Source organism: Pygocentrus nattereri, chromosome 14 (genome assembly GCF_015220715.1).
Source record: "Pygocentrus nattereri isolate fPygNat1 chromosome 14, fPygNat1.pri, whole genome shotgun sequence".
NCBI classification, from domain to species: domain Eukaryota; kingdom Metazoa; phylum Chordata; class Actinopteri; order Characiformes; family Serrasalmidae; genus Pygocentrus; species Pygocentrus nattereri.
In genome coordinates, this window is record NC_051224.1 from 12028768 (window position 1) to 12046838 (window position 18071).

An 18071-nucleotide genomic window follows, 5' to 3' on the forward strand; every position below is an offset into this window, starting at 1 on the left:
CATTATATATACCACATAATCCAGCTGCTTGAACTAATAATGATGGATTGTTGACACCCTGCCCAGTTAGTGGAGGATAAGCAGCTTATATCGATGATGAGTGGGTGAGAGAGTAACAGAGCGAGAGAACTCAAAAAAGGAGGAAACGATGAAATTCTGTTGCCTTTCTTTTTATATTGTGACGTGTGTTATGAAATTAAGGTAGTTGGAAGTTTAGATTTTTCAATGCCTCGATTTTGAATAAAGTTGTCTGCGTTTATAGAGGACATCATACACGCCTTCAAGGTCCTAAAGAACAGCTAACATAGGTTTTCCCATCACCTAACATGTTAAAAGGGAATTCCATCACACACACACACACACACACATCTTCTAAGACGCTGCTCCTTCTGGGTCGGGAGGGGGTGGTTGCTGGAGCCTATCCCAGCTGTCATTGGGTGAAGGGCAGGATACACCCTGGACAGGTCGCCAGTCCATCACAGGGCAGACAGACACACACACACATGCACACCTAGGGGCAATTTAGCATGTCCAAACTGCCTGACTGCATGTCTTTGGACTGTGGGAGGAAACAGGAGAACCTGGAGGAAACCCACGCAGACACAGGGAGAACATGCAAACTCCACACAGAGAGGACCGTGGTCTCCCGGCCAGGGACTCAAACCCAGGCCCTCCTCGCTGTGAGGCAACAACGCCAGAATTCCATCATATTTTGAAAAATATCTTCATAGTTCAGTCTGCGGAGGTGCGCTTTCTGTTGGCAGTAGAATTCTGGACTATTTTGTATTTGGGTTTTATTTCCCTAATTAGTGATTTTTAGCATTAAGGCTTTAACAGAGGAGCATTTAACCAGGCGGGTTATTTTGAATGGGTTGATGTGACGGTGCGTGTTGTGGAAGAATGCACTCAGAATTGTTCACTGTTCACAACAGTTGTTACAGAAACCAGAAATCACAACATCCACAACACAAATGCAGTGATTTTATGTTATCCAAAACCACCTGCGAACCTACGTCTTCTGAGTTCTATACATAATGTTGAACATTGTTTAATTTAATACATCTGGAAGAAATGGACCATTTTGCCTCACAATAAAAATGCATGTTCCCCCTTTCCATCAATTTATTCATAACCATTTCATTGTATAGCTTACTGTGAGGAAGGTTTCATAGGCATTAAACCCTTGAGACTCAAATTCACAAAAGCATTTCTCAGAAGAAACATTGTAATGATGCAATTCTCGAAAAATAACTGCGCTCTTCACAAAGTCTTCAACACGTTTTTAAGACAAATTCTTTTCTATTGTAGGCAGTAGGTTATTTGTCATGTAGCCTATCAATATTTTACAGCTCAACATAAATAACATGAACTACATGACGAATTAGAATGAACCAGTACTAGAGAACCAATCATTCAGCTCATTGAAAAACTTCTAGTAAACAAAAACTAGACCTGACTACCAGATAATGGTGGAGGAATTCTCTTAAGGTCTTTCATAACTTTTACGAGAAAATTCCCTTAAGCAATTATGCCATTCTTAAGGGTTTTTTGAAGAATAACAAATTTACCATAAATTTTCCCTTATTTATTAAAAAAAAAAGTTTAAAAAATTTCTTTAACACTTTCATGAAACTGGTCCCTGGTTCCTTTCACCACCACTGAACGCAATTCTGACTAAGTTTCTCGAGAATAGAGCATTTCACATTAAAGTAGTCGGAATGACTTGTTTAAATTTTGAAGAGCTGGTGGGAATCCCCTTTAAATGTTACTGTGGTCATGTTCAGAGCTCTGTGTTTTCACATTTAAAAATGGTTCATTGGTGGAATAAATGAACAGTTCTGTAAGAGTGAACCAAAACAGTGTCCCCAGTGTCAGTGAATAACAAGTTCTGCGCAGCACTGCACTGGAACAAGTTTAGGTGAGGTCGGGTGTTTTTTCACAAACTTACAGTGAACACAAAAAAAATCCTGTGCAATTTACCCAGCTAAGTCACAAAAAGTTCAACGATCAAGACAAATCAAAGCAAAGAAGACGGACGCCACCTCTGAGAGTTTGAAATTTTATTTTTTGTACATTTTATTATTTTTTTCTTTTTTCTTTTTTTTATTTAATTAAGGGGTTGAGGCGGAAGGGAAAAATCCATCTTTATAAAATGTCATTCATCTCGAGCTGTTTCATTCTGTCACTCATTCACTCACTCATTCTCACACTTGTTCACTCATTCCCTCTGTTTTAGACACAGTCTGTGCCCCCGTCCTTTCAACTTAAACGAAACAAAAAAATCTCAGTCCTTCCAACAGATAAGAATAAAACAGACAAACAAAAAATCTCTGCTTCTGGAGAGGATGCATGTGTGACTGTTAGTGTGTGTCTGTTTACACGCCTGGTCCAGAAACTGTAAGAGGAACTCTCACTCCGCACATCAGGCCAGTCTGAGACTCTCACTCATCTCGCTCAGTTTCCAGGAGGGTGGAAGGGCAGTTGCTGGGACGGGTGGGGCTGCACCTGCACAGCTGAGGAGTTAAAAACAACATTTTAATTATTATGCCTGAAACCATTTGACTTGCTGTGTACTCTAAACATGCTAAACGTTTTCCCTTCATTGTCGTTAAGACTTCTGACCTAGCAATAATTTGCAGGGGTGTAAAAATGCAGCTGAAGGTAGTAATTTAGGAATACTGACGTAGAACGTTTGAAATGTTGTAGTGAATTATAATAATGCTCAAAATTTGTGCAAATTTTTTGGCCAAAATAACATTTCTGGGCTATTTTTAGACCTTTGGTATTGTTTCTATTGTACTAATTTTACTGTTGTGTAATTAGTACTTTGGGCCCAATTGCCCAATATGTATTGTAAAAAATAATTACGAATTGTTTAAAGCAGTGATTTTAAACCTGTGACATGCGGCCCCCCCAGTGGGCTTTGGGGGTGCTGCTAGGAGGCTGTTTCTGTTGGGCTTCTTAAAAATTTGAGAGGCTGTATTGAGTCATATTTTCATTTTAAACTATCTGGGTTGATAAATCTTCGTGTGGGGTGCAGAAGATTTTGGGGTCAGTTTGTACTAAAGTAATGTGTTGGAGGTGTACAGCTCTAGTTCTGAAGGGCTGGTGTCCAGCACAGTTTGGTAATTTACCTGCTCAAACACACCTGATTCAATTCATCTGTTCACTGCAAAATTTGGTAAATGTGTTTAAGTAGGAGAACTATCAAACTGTGCTGGACACCAAACCTCCAGGACCAGAGTTATATACCCCTGCACTGAACCATTTCCTAAACAATTCTAAGAGAATCAAAGCAAAGTCAGACATTTGTGTTTCATTTCTTTCTTGCCTGTACAAGAACTCTGATGTACAGTAGAGGAAAGTCTTAAAATGATTGTCTTATGTAAATTGTAATATACTTCACAAAAAAAAAAAAAAAAAAAAAAAAAAAAAAATCAGTAATATGATGGTAATGCCTCACCTTGGGGGTGCCCAATGTAGGTGTAGTGCTGGTGGGCTCCCTGCTGTGGGGGTCCGTGAGAGGGGTGTTGGGGCCCAGGCCCAGAACCAGGGCCCTGCTGAGGGGGAGGAGGAGCATGAAGCAGCATCATCGGTGGAGGGCCGTGTCCTCCAGAGTGGTGTGGACCTGACAAAGCTCCTGGAACATGAGCCTTTTAAAAAAAAAAAAAAAAAAAGAAGAAGAAGAAAACTTTAATAAAGAAAGATAAACAGAGATTGAAAAAGAGAAAGAAAGAGACAGAGAAATAATCTAAAGATCGGTCAAGGGCTTGAAATAATTATGTACAGCTGGGTCACTTTTAGCCAGTAAGTGTCTCTCAATGAAAGTACAATGAGAGACTGCTGAGTGGATTTTGAATTACTGCTACATTAACTGATTGAAGCTGAGTGGGCTGTTAAGTGTCAAACGAGCTATGAGAACCCAAAGTACTCATTATGCACCCACTGTCTAACTCTGTGGGACTCAGACTGAACATACTCATGCTCACTTCTCTTCTTCTACAGCACAATTATTTGATCACATAAGAGAGAGGCTTAGAATATATTCACATATTTTACCTAGCATGTCAGCCTCCCATATACTAATGGAGTAGCACCCATTAATATATTCCAACTTGCACATCTGCACCATTTACAATATAATTACTGGTCTATATTATTTTAAATACCCAATAGATTTAGGCTGCATATTTTGAATATGTTACCTAAACACAGGATTTTTATTCTTCACAGCACATAACACGTAAGTGGAACATATTAGTGCTTGCTTGCGCTGGGTCACCATGGCACAGAGTGCACGTGACAGTGCGGTGTACCTGTGCTAGCTGGCCAATAGAGGAATATGGGTGTGGCAGTGGCTGATGGCCTGGCAGGCTGTAGCCCTGGAGAGGGTAGGAGGCCTGTGGTGAACTGTGGCCTGGAGGCATGTTAGGGGGTGTGGGTGCTGACAGTGGACCTGAATGGTACAGAGTCTGAGGCTGTGGACCCGACTGACCAGACTAGGGGAAAGAGAAAGAGAAGTTTTTATAACCATTGCAGTACTCAACTAAAGAATAATTCATTATACTTTAATCTTATCATCATAAGATCACACAGTTCTACAAAAAGTTGGGAACTGTGTTGTGAGTTAGTTTGACTGGCAGGTTGCCATACCTGTCCTGGGCTGGGAGTGGGATGCTGTGGAGGTGGCTGGCTGCCGGTGGGGGTGCTGGAGGGCTGTGGAGGATGCATGGACCCTGAGGGATGAGAGAAAGACTGGTGGGCTGGAAGTGAAAGAGAAACATATTACATTAGCTATTTTGCAAATACACATACTATGAAATCCACTAATTTTTGTATTCTGTTAAATCTAATGTACAAGAGACACAGACAGCACAGTTACTTAAATGGTGCAGTTACTCATTCCTCTGCAAATAAAACAAATTTAAACAGAGTGCAGAAAGATGACTAATTCTAGTGTTTTTGCACATACATACCATACATGCCCTGCTGGGCTCCTGGAGGCCCCTCCGTCTGACCAGGATATTGAGGGCCAGGAGGGCCCAGAGTCTGGGGGTGACCTCCAGAACTCAACATCCTTGCACCACTCTGCAGCACGGAGTATACCGGCTAGCAGAGAGAGAAACAGAAGTGCCAGAGTTGTGAAATGACAGGGATTGAACATTTTCTATACACTAACACTATGGTTTCTGTGTAAGAAGACCATCAGAACACATCCAGTGTAACAGCAAGCACCAAAATCCACAGATCCAATTAAGCTGTATGACATAAACTGTAGGACATATACTGTAGGATATCACAATTACCTGGCCAGGATAGTGGGCCATGGCAGAGATGACCTGGCTATACTGCAGATAGGACTGGGGGTAAGGGGAGGCAACCAGAGGAGGACCTGTTGCAGATGCCGCTGTCTGGATCATAGGTGGTGCTGACGAGCTGTGATCCGGACGAGGGGTCCCAACAGAGCCTGAATGACAGAAGGATCCAATAAATGCAGTGTGTGTACATGTATAAAGACTTTAATCTTTAATATGATACATCTGGAAACATGTCCTTAGATCTCTGCTTAGTATAGGTCGCAAAATGAGTCTCAGGAACACATACCTTTTCTATTCACCATTGGCAAGATTTCTGCAATTCTCACCTTATTATTATAGACATTCTATGTGAAAGTTAAATATACACAAACTGCAAAACCTCTGCTCTGTAATTCCTTCTGTAACTGGAAAAAAAAAAAAATCAAGACAGACCTTCACTGAGCATAACTGTACTGTTCCAAGTATTGATCGAAATGCATCAAAACACACTGTGGTTTTTAACATCTATACCGCCAGACACTAATGCAGACTGTACTTAAAAATAAGAAGAAAAACCTGCCTTATACTTCACTAAGTTATGCCTAGTACCAGTTGCTAAGCACTGAGTGGTGAATTGTTAGCCCCTCAAACTAGTATTGGATTAATTAAGCACTGCAGGTGTCAAAGTGTTTACCTTTAGCTCTGGGGTATTTGCCCTGGCTGACAGTAGACACAGCATACGGGTACATTTGAGGAGCCTGTTGGAGACAGATTTAAATGACACTTAGAGTAAGCCATAGATTACAAATAAAAACTCTTTCACTCAAGCACAAAAAAAATCATGCATTACAATTTACCAAAGCAATGCAATTATAAAATGTCTGTCTACATACCTGTACAGAGTGACCCTGTAATTGTATAGGTGAGACATAGCTCAGGTACTGGGGGCCATAGATAGCTCCCTGTCCTGCAGAAGGCTGGAGCACCACAGAAGGGCTCACAGGCGGGGGCCGAGGGGGCGTTGGGGTCGCAGAGGGCTTCACCTGTGGACCAAATACAAAAAAAGCTGGTGTCTTTCTTGTTCAATAGAAGTAAAAATTAAAAAAAAACCTTAATTAAGTGTCGGTGTGGGTTACATACATGCAAATATGTATCCATGAATGACTCAAAGAAAATGTTTGGCGAGTGCACTAACCATAGGTAGAGGGGCCTTGGTGGGATTGAACTCTTTGGCATTGGGATTTAAAGTAGACTTCTTTACTTGACTAGAGGGGAAAACACACAAAACAGGGTTTAAAAAGGCCACAAAAACTAAATGACAGTTTACATGACACACACACCAGAAAGTAAAGATTGGTTACACTTAATCTGTTAGCTAGAACAGGGGTCTCAAAACTTGTTCAGGCTGGTGTAGGTGTTCTCATTACAACCAAGTATTAGCACACATGCTCTGGTGTTTTAGGACTGAGACTAACTAATTAAACTAGTGCTGTGAGGTGTGTTCCAGCTTATTTGGAAAGAAAGCCTGCAGACACACCAACCCTTTGCAGATGAGACTAGACACCAATGCACTAGGGCATCCTGTAGAAATGTGCATTGACTGATTCTGATATGAAAGTATCTGAAGGGATGACTAGCTTTTTTACATGAGCCACTTATTAGAGCTAAACAGCACATGATCTCATCAAGACTCATCATCTGCAGGTTTGATGATGTGCCAGGATGTTTGTCTTGTTCTGTAACCCAGCTGTTATTTTGTTGTTTTCTATTCTGTTTTGGTTATAATGCTTTTGCTTACATTTTGTTTGCCCGGTTGTGTTTTTGCAAAGTGCCCTTGAGTTTGAGGAAGATCACATGTTAATAAAACTTGTTTAACCAACTACCCTGGGCGCTGCTCATTACTCATAATTGCCTCTCTGCTTCCTACTCACTCAGCCACGCCCTCCACTCTCTCTGCAACCTCCGGTCTGCCATCCTCTCTGCCTGGGGTCCTTGCAGGCTGGGGTGGAGCTGATGTTTGCCCATCTACAACAGAAGATTGTGGAGCACTGCCAGGAGTAGCAGTGTGTGTGACCTGTGGCGGTGTGGATGGTGTGGCACCCTCTGCACTCGTTTCTCTTCCCGTTTCATCCAATGGAAACTCCTGAGCAGGAGTTGTGGGCGATGTTGTTTTGGGTTCGCTGGAGGGGGCGGGGTCTGTTTGTGTGCCATGAGCAGAGCTGGGTTGAGCAGGATCACTGGGTGTAGCTGAAGTGCTGGGGCTGGAAGGTGAAGAGCTGGACTGAAGCTAAGAGAAAAAGACAGCATGAGAAAATGTGAACTCTTAAGCACCCATCAATAAAACAACAAAGTACACAGCTGCAAATACAAGGCTGTCAATATCGATTATATAAGCAATTCATATTATTTTTAATTAACAGAGTAATCAGAGTTGAAAAATGCCACAATACAAATGGAATTTATAACTATGGATAGCCTTTCACAGATCTCAAAATATTTTGCTAGAAAAAAAGAGTGTTCATTTGTTATTTGTTTTAATCAAATAACAGTCGATTTTATCAAATCAAATAACTCATGCTTATTAGTGCCCATTTTTTGAAATACCAGGCTTTTTTGTCAACCCCACGTTCATCATTAAATTCCACCCTTTTACGACCAGAAACTTAATCTTAGTCAAAGTTTAAGTTATCACATGGACACTCACCCTGAACTCTTTCCCAAACTTACGAAGCTCCTCTATCTGTGACCTCTGCTGAACTGATGTAGCTGTGGACCAAGGCAAGCAAAAGATTCAGTATTCATTTAAGTTTGACTAGTCTAATGATTTCAAAATGAAAAAGCAACTGCGGCATCATTCATGCACAAATTACCTTTGCTGCTCTTGCCTTCCTGAGGACTTGCAAGGCCCTCTGTCCTTTCCTTAGACAAGATCTCATTCACTGGGATGAAAAGAGAAAAAAAAGTGTTTTGACAACAGACAAAAAATTTATTAACATCAGAATAATTATCAGCATAATTAGTGCTGCTCACCATCTACAGGGAAGAGAGGGGTGGGGCCAGAGGGTTTTGGGGTCACCATGTTAACTGCAGAGGTGTCCAGGTACGTAGGAGTAGTCAGAGGGGGGTCCTGGGCATCAGGTTTGGGGGAATGAGAGACTGGAGAGACAAAGAGAGAGAAAAGGATCAGAAAGAAGGTAAAAGGTTTGATAATGTTGACAACTTTGTTAGTAGATGTTCTGTAAATGACTGTACAAGTCGGTGTATTCATGGCTGTTTTCACCTGTAGGTGAGGAGTGGGAGTTGGAAGTGCGCAAGCTTCTGGATTGTACAGGTCTCTGAGATTTGGGAGACGTTCTGGATGACACTGTTATGCAAGACAAATTTGACAAAACTTTATACCGTCACAATCCTGCATTGCATTAACTACTGTTCAGAGCACAGCATTCCACGTTTCTTAGGCTAAAAGAGCAAAGATGCCTAACAAATGTGAGAACACTTTAAATTACATTAAGAAAAATGCTCAGTTTCAACTTTGCAATATAAGAAGTTGGTGGGTCACGGATGCATGACAAATTTGAAGAATCATCTTAAGTCTGTAAACGATTCCTATACAAGGGCCTTTTGGTAGGCTACGAGCCTTACCCCAAATTCACTTCATATCCAAAACATCAGCACCACATCATCTAACTACAAGTGAAGAGCAACTGATAATGCCTCCAATCCACACTGCCTGTGACCCAGCTATTTCATATGCTTCAGGCAGGAAAATATGATCTTTTTCACTCGTTTTCTATTGTAATTAAACAGCACAAACAGCAGATTTGGTATAAAATGCTACAGGAATTGGGAATGTTAGATTTTTCTAGATCTGTATGGAGACTACATTTCACTTATGCAAGTGGAAGAAAAAAAAAGTAAAAATCATACACTCCACACATTAAAAATAGTCAGAAGGACTTGTGTTTTGACAGACGTACAACTCTAGCATAGTTACCATGTCATCAAAAACACTGATTAAAAGATTATCTGTTCCATCACACAGAGGACTAACACCACTGCCAATATTTTAATTTTTAAGGGTGACTTTGAGAGAGAGTATTTAGATACTCATTCAGAAATATCAACATGTATTCAAAGTCTGTAATGACTAATATGATGCTAGTAATGTGCACTCTAACAGATTACAAATAAATAGTAGGAAGGAAGAAAAGAAGAACTGTCCAGAATGATGAACAAAGGTGAAGTTGATTACAAAATGACTGAAAATGAAAAAGTTAAAGCACTGAGAATTAAGTTAACAAAAATAAAGAATATTTTCTATATAAACTAAAAACAACTAATATGACGTGTGAACACACAAAGACAAAAACTGTACCTCCGTTTACAGGTCGTGCAGAGTCTGACAGAGACTGCGGGTGTGAGAGTGAGTGGGGGAGTGAATGTGGAGCAGGTGGGCTGGCATGGCCAGGTTCTGAGGGTCGGGACTGAGCAGGTGGACTACACTGTGACTGATGAGGAGAGTATCCTCCTCTGATGGACAGTGGACTGTTCCTGTCAGAAGGTGGGGTAGGCTGACTGCTGCCAGAGGGAAGAGGGGGCCTAGGAGAGGAGCTTGAAGGGACAGGTCTGTTTGTTCGATTAGGAAGGGTGGAGGAGGCTCCTCCCCTTTCTCGCTCGCCTCTGGATGTACCCATTTCTCTCTCTCTCGCCCTCTGGGGTAAAGGAATGTACTTGGTCTCCCTACGAGAAATACATTTGGAAGAAAAACGAAAAGAGGTCAGTCAACATCACACATAATGCAGACAGTATATCACTAAGAGGGTAATAATGCACTAATGATAACTTAAATCAGTTGTACTCTATCATGCACAGCTCAAAATCGCATAAATGATGTCACTTTCACATCGTCAAAAACACAGTTCCCTGCAAATTATGTAAACCTGAGCTCACCTTACATTATAGCAAATTACTAAGATACTAGCAAGTTATAAAGATATCTGTACTTTTACTTTTCTCAATTACTTAAGTGAAATCATAATGGACTGATTACAGAAATAATAGTTATCTGCAGCCATAGTTGAATATGTGTTTCATGACACTGAATGTGCTGCTGTAGTTAATCTGGGAGTTTGAGTTTTGGTGTTAGGTTGAGAGCGCAGCAAACAACACTGAACTTGCTGGTGTGAGTTAAGATGATGGCGACCTTGGGTGTTCACAAAATGCAACTGCATTAGATTTAATAATTTACAGGTGATATCACCCATGTCTATGTCACATATTTGCATCATAATACACTGTGTCACAATGCACTGTTAAACATTACACATCCAGCAGGCTCTAAATGTGATTAATATGTCTAAATGTGATAAATGTGAGACTGAGGCAAGTGATATGGCAGACCAACCTGTTCCCAGAGTTGGAGCTAGGGCTGTCTCTGCCCCTCTCTCTCTCTACTCCATCCCGCACCACCGCACTGAATTTGTCCTCATCTGTCCTTCCATCATCATTCTCCAATGCCACCCGGTGACGGTACTGTGAGCTGGCCTCAATCTCACTGGCCAGGCGTGCAGCTCGTGCCTCTCGCTGTCGGAAAACCTCTGAGCTTCCCTTCTCCAGAGGAACTCTGAGAACGAGACAGAAAGGAAGAGGGAGAGAAGAGAGATTGGATAGGACTTGAGATGAGACAGCTGGAACTAGATTCTGTGACGGTGGTGGGCACTGGTATAACCATTCCCACTGATAAATGTACAACCTAGCATCTGACAATGTCCTGCTTTTCTTTATGACATTCTTCCCAGCCTCTCCCCCCACTTCATATAAGAACACAGCCCTAAAATACACCTAACTGTATATATTTTCACCAGCCTAAGGTGCAAGTCTAAGCTAAGTGCAATTGGTCATAATTTGAGTTTTATATATTCTCTTTATTTGCTGAATTTATTATTTTGGTGAAACACAACAAGTTTCAGAGTGTATGGAGAGAGAAAGTGAAAAGACAGAGAAATAAAGAGAGACAAAGAAAGAAAGACAGAAAAAGGGATAGATAAAGGGAGACAAAGAGACTCACGTGTACATGGAGAGGCTAGAGTCATAGGTGGATTTCACACCATACGTTTCTTCATTGAAGCGGAACATCTCACTGGCATCCCAACCATTGGACTGACAGAGAGAGACAGAGAGAAGAAAAAAAAAAAAACTGTAATTGAATCTTAATCATAGTTCTTTATGGTCCCATATCATGGAAACCCAAAAATACTTGACTTCATCAAATATAAGATTTTAACTAAGTATGTAAACACTGCTGAAACCGCAAAAATACTCTTCAGTTTCCAGTCTATATATGGAAATTATGCAGAAAAAAAAACAGCCTGTATTGAACTGTTAATTTTGTTTACAATGTCATGCATCTCTCAATTCAGCCTACAACTGTTTAGCTCTGCCCATTGAACCTGAAGTTATAATCAGTGTTTCAGCACGGATTACTTTTCAAATGATGAATGGATTTTTTATATATACACCAGTGATACAGGCACAGTAACATAAACAGTCTTATTATTTCTAGGGGATAAAGAGAGGTTGGAAAATGGTAACTTCATTATCTACTAATCAATCTAATTGGAATCTTTTTAGTACAAAATATTTTTTAAGAATGTATTTCTAACACCTAGGAATAATAGTTATTTGGCATTTATGTCTCTGTGAGGCCACTGACATGTTCAATAAGGATGATGTGACATGAGATAAGGACTTGCTTACGCCCATATAATCTATTGCAGAGACGTCTCCTGACGCCATCACTGCACCAATGTCATAGCACTGTTCACAGCTGAATAAGAGTTTCTCTGCTTCTGCAAATAATCAGTATCTCTCAGAAATGTCACAAGGTCAAAACAGTCATCTTTAAAGTGTCTCATCTGCCCACGCTGTATGACTGAGGCTATGAGACATGGGCAGGGCTTCCACTACAGCTCTGAAAGTTTGATAATTTGTCAGACAAACACTGGAAACTAAAATGTAGTTTTTAGACACAAATGGGTTAAATGATATCAGCGTATTTTCCAGTCTACCTCAGTCTCCATAAATGTGATCAGTGTGTTTGTTTACAGTTATTTGCATAGTGAGGTACTGAAATGAAGATTTTTGGTCGAAACCAAAACTGAAAACAAAAAGTGTCAGATCTGGATTTTATTTAATAACTTAGCCTTTATGTACTTCTGCATAAAAAATGAATTATATAATTACATTACTGATGAATATAATATATGCAGTGGTACAAACAGGCAAAATTAAATACACATCTGGCACTTCTGGTTTTCAATTTTTACTTTTTACAGCTGCACTATTTTTTTTATGTTTAGTTTTTTTTTCTCTAAATGAAAGCAGGAGATTTATGAACATGTCATATATCTTTAAACATTAACATCACACACCCAGACTCAAACAGAAGGTCTGACGTTTTGAAGGTATCAAGTTTAGGTATCAAATGTAAAAATCAACAGTATACTTATGAAGATTTGATGACAACAGTGGATAATCACTTGCAGCCTCGAAAGACACGTCCTACACCAAATTTTTCTTTAAACATTTTTTCACCACGTTCACGATCAGATTCATCCACTCAAGGAATTAGCACAGCCGACATTACAAAATGCCACACAATGTGTGGAAAAACATCTTTTACCAGAAGTCTCCAAATACCCAAATCTTACATACTGTAGCTTAACCACTATTTTTAATTCTCACTATTAAAATGATTTGTACACAACCTACATAATCTTCTTAACATTTTCTTGTTAAATTCTTGTTAACATTTTCACTCTTTCAAACTAAATCTAAATGTGTCATTTTTTGCCTTTTTTTTGTTTTTAGCCACAATTTTTCATTGGATAACGTTCCAGTATCTCCATAGCTTACAGTTATATTTTGACTGCACTGGGGATTAAACTCACTGCGTCAGCCTCTAGGTCATAGTTTTCTCCATTGCTGTCTCCTCCATCCCATCTCTGGAGCACCTTCTCTCTGTGGTCACCATTTACTCTGGTCGATGTGATTGCTGTGTCCGTGAAGGTGTCTAAACACATAAAAAAAATTTTTTAAATAAATAAAAACAGAGATCAGGCAAAAATACAGTCCCATATCAATATTTGATAGCCGTAACTTACATTACTATGACTGATAAACATACACACACACACACACCTCGCGTAGCAAAGTTGAGGTCCACATCTCTGCAGGTCATCATGATCAGGTCACTGGGGCTAAAGATCATGGTGTCCGTGATCTCCTCTCGCCTGGGATGTGCAGACACACCACCTCCACAGCCATCGCCCTCTTCATTCCTTAATTTATGTACAGCGTCCACTGCTAGCTCACACTATACACACACACACAGCATAAGATAAACACACTGCAGAAAATAGAAAACTGCCCCAATGACAATGTAATTTCTAGATCATGACTAAGCTCAATTTTGAGGACAGTATGTTTACCGTTACACTTATGCATTTGGCAGACGCTCTTGTCCAGAGCAACTAATTATGTTTGAGCCCAGACACAACAAACCAATGAGGAAGAACTAGTGCCTTTTAAGGCCACCTGATAACTGCCGTCCATTAACTCAGCTTTGTCTTGTCTAGTTTCTTGTAAAAAACTGTACTGGAACACATCACAAGGGCTACAGCTGATGGCCAATTTGTACAGAACTAATGCATCTTTACAAAAGGGAACAAGACTACATAGCAGGAGCAGTAGTTTGTTAACCTGCAATGTACAAAGTAAAGAATACATTCTTTAAATGTCTTCATTTAACACTTCAGTTGTCTGTGTTTAAGCCATAATGTGTGAAAGTGAAAGTAAAGGATTGTTAGCTTGTCACTAAAAAGGTTAAAAGCAAAAAAATAAAGGCTACTTTAGAGTGAATGTTTAATAAACAGTGAAATTTAGTAAACATAAGCCACTCCTTCTACCATTTTTGGCTTAGAAGCTTGGAGCTCCTCAATTCGTAGGCTGAGACTACAGCACCACCTGTATGATGGTGACAAAACTAACTGCTTAAAAAGAATTCCAACCAACATACTGGATGAACTGCTATATTACCAGTCATCAGAGCAACTTCAGAGATCTTGTGTGTTCTTGTTTATTCATAACAATAAAAAAAATTAATATATTGTGCTTTTAAAATACACATTCAAAAAGTAGTTAGACTGCCCATTTCTCTTCGCACACACTGATTCACAACACTTTCTCATGGCAGACCACTGACACCAATTCAACAGGCTCAATTAGCCAAAACTGCACAAAGAAGAGTCGACTAGAGTTAATGGTCAAGGATGCACCACACAAACTACAGGCAACTTTTGGCCACCAAAAGCCTGATGAAAGCATGTGATGGCCGACAGCTGGCTTGGTGCATCAGGGCCTTACAACAAAAGCAGGCAGATGTAGCACTACAAGCAGTGCCCAAGGATCCTTACTGGTGTACTGTCATGGTGGAGAACCAAATCCTGTTCTGAAGGCTGTGGTGCAGAGATTTTTACTTACTTTTGAGCTTAGAGTCTTAAAGATCCCCTCAAACACACTGCCGTTCTTCACTCTAACATCACACCTGGAGCCCTGTGAAGAGAAAGATGAGAGAGGATCAGGAAGAAAGCGATGACCAAGGTGGACAAATGGCCAGATAATCAAGTTAATTAAAAACAGAAAATAAATCCAGCCATGATAAACTTTTAAACAGGCAGTGGTTTGGTGAAAGCAGATACGTGTACTTGTCTTCTCTGTCGGGATTCCAATATCTTAGTATTTATCAGCTTTGTTCAATGTTTTTGATATAATTGAAGACAAAAGCTCCGTCAGGAAGCAAGAAACTCACCACCACTGCTGTGAGAAAATGAAGCATCCGGGAGTTGTTATAGACACCCTCAAATACCTGAAAGGAAACAAAACAAAAAAAAAATTGTGTGACCATCAAAGCTTAATCAATTATATATATATATATATATATATATATATATATATATATATAGCAATATGATAAACTGGGGCAGTCAATATCGATATTTGTGTTTGTTTCATCACAAAGAGAGCACAACTAATCCTATTTAACTAGATTTTCTTGTAACCCAGTAAGTAAAACGTTTAAAGAAAATAATATAAAGAAATAAATAAAAACATTAATTTATATTTCAATAGCTTAAAAGACTAAATAGGCATGCACCAATTGTTGTCATTACAATTACAAACAGGGGTTAAAAATTCCACATGCAACAGTCACTGTCAATGGGTTTCAACTTATCAAACTTCAGAAAAACGAATTATTGTGGTACACATTGTGTGAAAACATCTTCAATTACAGTGGTGTTATAGTTTTGCCACACTGCCCACCCCTAGTAGAAAACACCAATAGGCAGGTACATAAAAGAGTAACAAAGAGATATGGTGTGCAACAAAAACATCAGTAACAAAACACTGGGCAAGCAGACACAGGTATAATGTGGATTAAAGAATATTAAAGTTGTTACGTACAGGGGGAGACTGTGAGGGGGGCTTCACAGAGTTTCTGTTCCTGAAAATAATACAAGAATTAAATTGTCAAGATAAAATAATTGCCAATGCTTTTGCCTTGCAAGATAAAAAAAACTATATACCCATTTTATATTTTTCCATAAAAGGACACAGTAGCCAGACAGAAGTGAAAAATGCTTAATGCATAATGTTTAATCCTATCATTTGTGTGTGTGTATGTATATATATATATATATATATATATATATATATATATATATATATATATATATATATATATATATATATATATATATATATCGCTGATGCTGTTGCTTTGTTGTACATATCTCTAAAAGCGGCACTACATGGTCTACGACAACATTTATGCAGTCTGACAGCTTGACCCTCGATAAGGTCCAGTGGTTCCCACACAAAAACTCGGACCTTTAACTGTAAAATAGGGCTAAGTAAACAACGACCAGTCACCGTACTGCCTCACCAGAGCATTGTGTGCCCCCACTAGCCACCACTAACGAGAGCTAACGAGCGGTCTAAAGAACGAGGCGACATTATGGCAATATTTGGACGCAATTCGTCTGCTTACTGTATATTCAGGACAGCTCGAAACAGTACCAATTGAGACTGATTTAGCTGGGTAAGGTTACGTTAGCAAAGCCAATGCATCAAGCTACCACGTTAGCTTTAGCCAAGATGCGCAAAAGACATCGTAACAATAAAGGACAAACAGATTGAAGCATATAGTCCGAAACGCGGGGTTGTGAGTATTTACTGAACGATGTGTAATCTAAGAAAAAAAAATAGACTGAATACTTTTTTGCCACGTGCATTCCGGGTCTTCTGTGAGGCAGAAATCGCTCGAATCGGGACGCAAACGCTATTCTGTATCATATGGGTTAGAAAAACAACAACAAAACACTACTGAGTTCTCGCTGCTGTCCTCAACGAGAGCGCCCATTGGCCAGTCACGGTTTCAATCAACTATTCTCACGATCCTATTGGTTCAGATCACTCGTGAGGGCGGGCGTTCAGATTTTTTTTCAGCGCTAGCGTTACTTCATTGGTCACGTTTACATGTCAATTAAAGCCGCTCACCTGCAATTGGCCTTCGCCTTCGCTAATTCAATAACACGCGATCCAATTGGTCTTTTCCGACCCCCTTATGCGAATTACGCGAGACGCAAACGCCCACTTTAACCGGTAGGCCTCATGATGAAATGTCAGTCCCCGGACTTTTCTGTGAAGAGTGGCCGGGTTCAGATTACCTTCCAGTGGTCGACCTGGTCGTGCTATTCCCGGGAACTGTTGATGACATGTTGCCCGATCCAGAAGTACCATTAGACGTTCTGCGGCCACCTGGTCCAGACTGCTGCTGAAAAGCATCTTGGTTAATTAAATGTCGATGGTCTGCGACACATAAAATTACGTTTTTGAGACGTTCTTGTTGGGTGACCGGCTACCTACAACTTCAACTTGCTAGTGAGCTAACTAGCTAGCTAACTTCAAGCTATCGACTTCATTTACAGGCATACAGTGGGGGCTATTTGAACAATCACGGTCTAAATCATCTTTATAAACGGAATATGTTGTACTGTTTATCTGATTGACTGTCACCGTTGAACACAAAATACTGGATACTCACATTCTGGCGGCGGAAAGACATAGCTGGATAGCTGGATGCTAACTAAGCTAATCACCTAGCTGAATTTCCCCAGCGTTACTGCTCAGTAGCGAGGGGGCTTCCTCCACTGTAAGCTAGCAGACCCGGCTAGGTCAACCTTGGACTAGGAATCAGAAATATCCGGCACTCCTTGGTAGTTTTCGGTCCCAGAGCCTTGAATCTTCTTTCGCCTTTATTCCGAAAACATGTCATGAGCACTCTCGAGCGAGTGTCTTACAGTATTTCTTATTTTAAAAAAGCCGGTACCACGTCCAAGGATTTGCCTTAAACATAATGGCAAGCCGGTTCTCAACAACCTCTCTTTTGATTGGTCCGTCTGCCGCTGGAACTGGATTAATGACGCACTGACGTTTCGCAACCAAGAGTCCTCCTTACACCATCAGTACGTTTCAGTACTGTGTGGAAAAACGTCAACATGTTTCACGACTGTTTTTTTTTTTTTAATGGCGTCTGCATGTTAAAATTGCTCACGACCTTTTTTATTATCTGTGTTGGAAAACAAGTGTGTGGGCTTGAGCTACGAATAGAGAAAACCGAGTAAGCACAGCACTAATAGCCTCAGTGACGCTGAT

General features: G+C 40.2%; 1 protein-coding gene across 3 annotated transcripts; it reads right to left on the bottom strand.

Annotated features, from left to right (window-relative positions):
* Nucleotides 1–2045: 2045 nt before the first annotated feature.
* Nucleotides 2046–17785, bottom strand: atxn2l (ataxin 2-like). 3 transcript variants are annotated; one of them, XM_017685853.2, is made up of 24 exons: nucleotides 17461–17785; nucleotides 17084–17190; nucleotides 15819–15858; nucleotides 15166–15222; nucleotides 14838–14909; nucleotides 13497–13671; nucleotides 13247–13368; nucleotides 11365–11456; nucleotides 10702–10920; nucleotides 9673–10037; nucleotides 8578–8661; nucleotides 8328–8453; nucleotides 8168–8236; nucleotides 8002–8063; nucleotides 7229–7584; nucleotides 6493–6562; nucleotides 6191–6340; nucleotides 5992–6055; nucleotides 5307–5467; nucleotides 4977–5109; nucleotides 4654–4763; nucleotides 4317–4499; nucleotides 3464–3653; nucleotides 2046–2513 (listed from the first exon to the last, which is right to left on the bottom strand). In XM_017685853.2, exons 1-24 carry the CDS (start codon nucleotides 17479–17481, stop codon nucleotides 2455–2457), a joined length of 3087 nt encoding a protein of 1028 aa, XP_017541342.1. In that variant the 5' UTR covers nucleotides 17482–17785; the 3' UTR covers nucleotides 2046–2454. The 3 variants fall into 3 exon arrangements, with proteins under 3 accessions (XP_017541342.1, XP_017541349.1, XP_017541357.1); XM_017685860.2 differs by having other exon boundaries at nucleotides 2377–2513; nucleotides 17084–17187; XM_017685868.2 differs by lacking the exons at nucleotides 17084–17190; nucleotides 17461–17785 and adding an exon at nucleotides 16632–16744 and having other exon boundaries at nucleotides 2377–2513.
* Nucleotides 17786–18071: the final 286 nt, after the last annotated feature.

What these genes read in the sequence shown, in the direction of transcription:
- atxn2l (XM_017685853.2), bottom strand. Translation starts at nt 17,481, where the DNA reads ATGTCTTTCCGCCGCCAGAAT. An exon ending in ATGACCTAGAGGCTGACGCA is followed by an intron (nt 11,457 to 13,246) that starts GTGAGTTTAATC and finishes TCTCTCTGTCAG; the next exon opens with TCCAATGGTTGGGATGCCAG. An exon ending in CCACTCCCAGCCCAGGACAG is followed by an intron (nt 4,500 to 4,653) that starts GTATGGCAACCT and finishes TCTTTCCCCTAG; the next exon opens with TCTGGTCAGTCGGGTCCACA.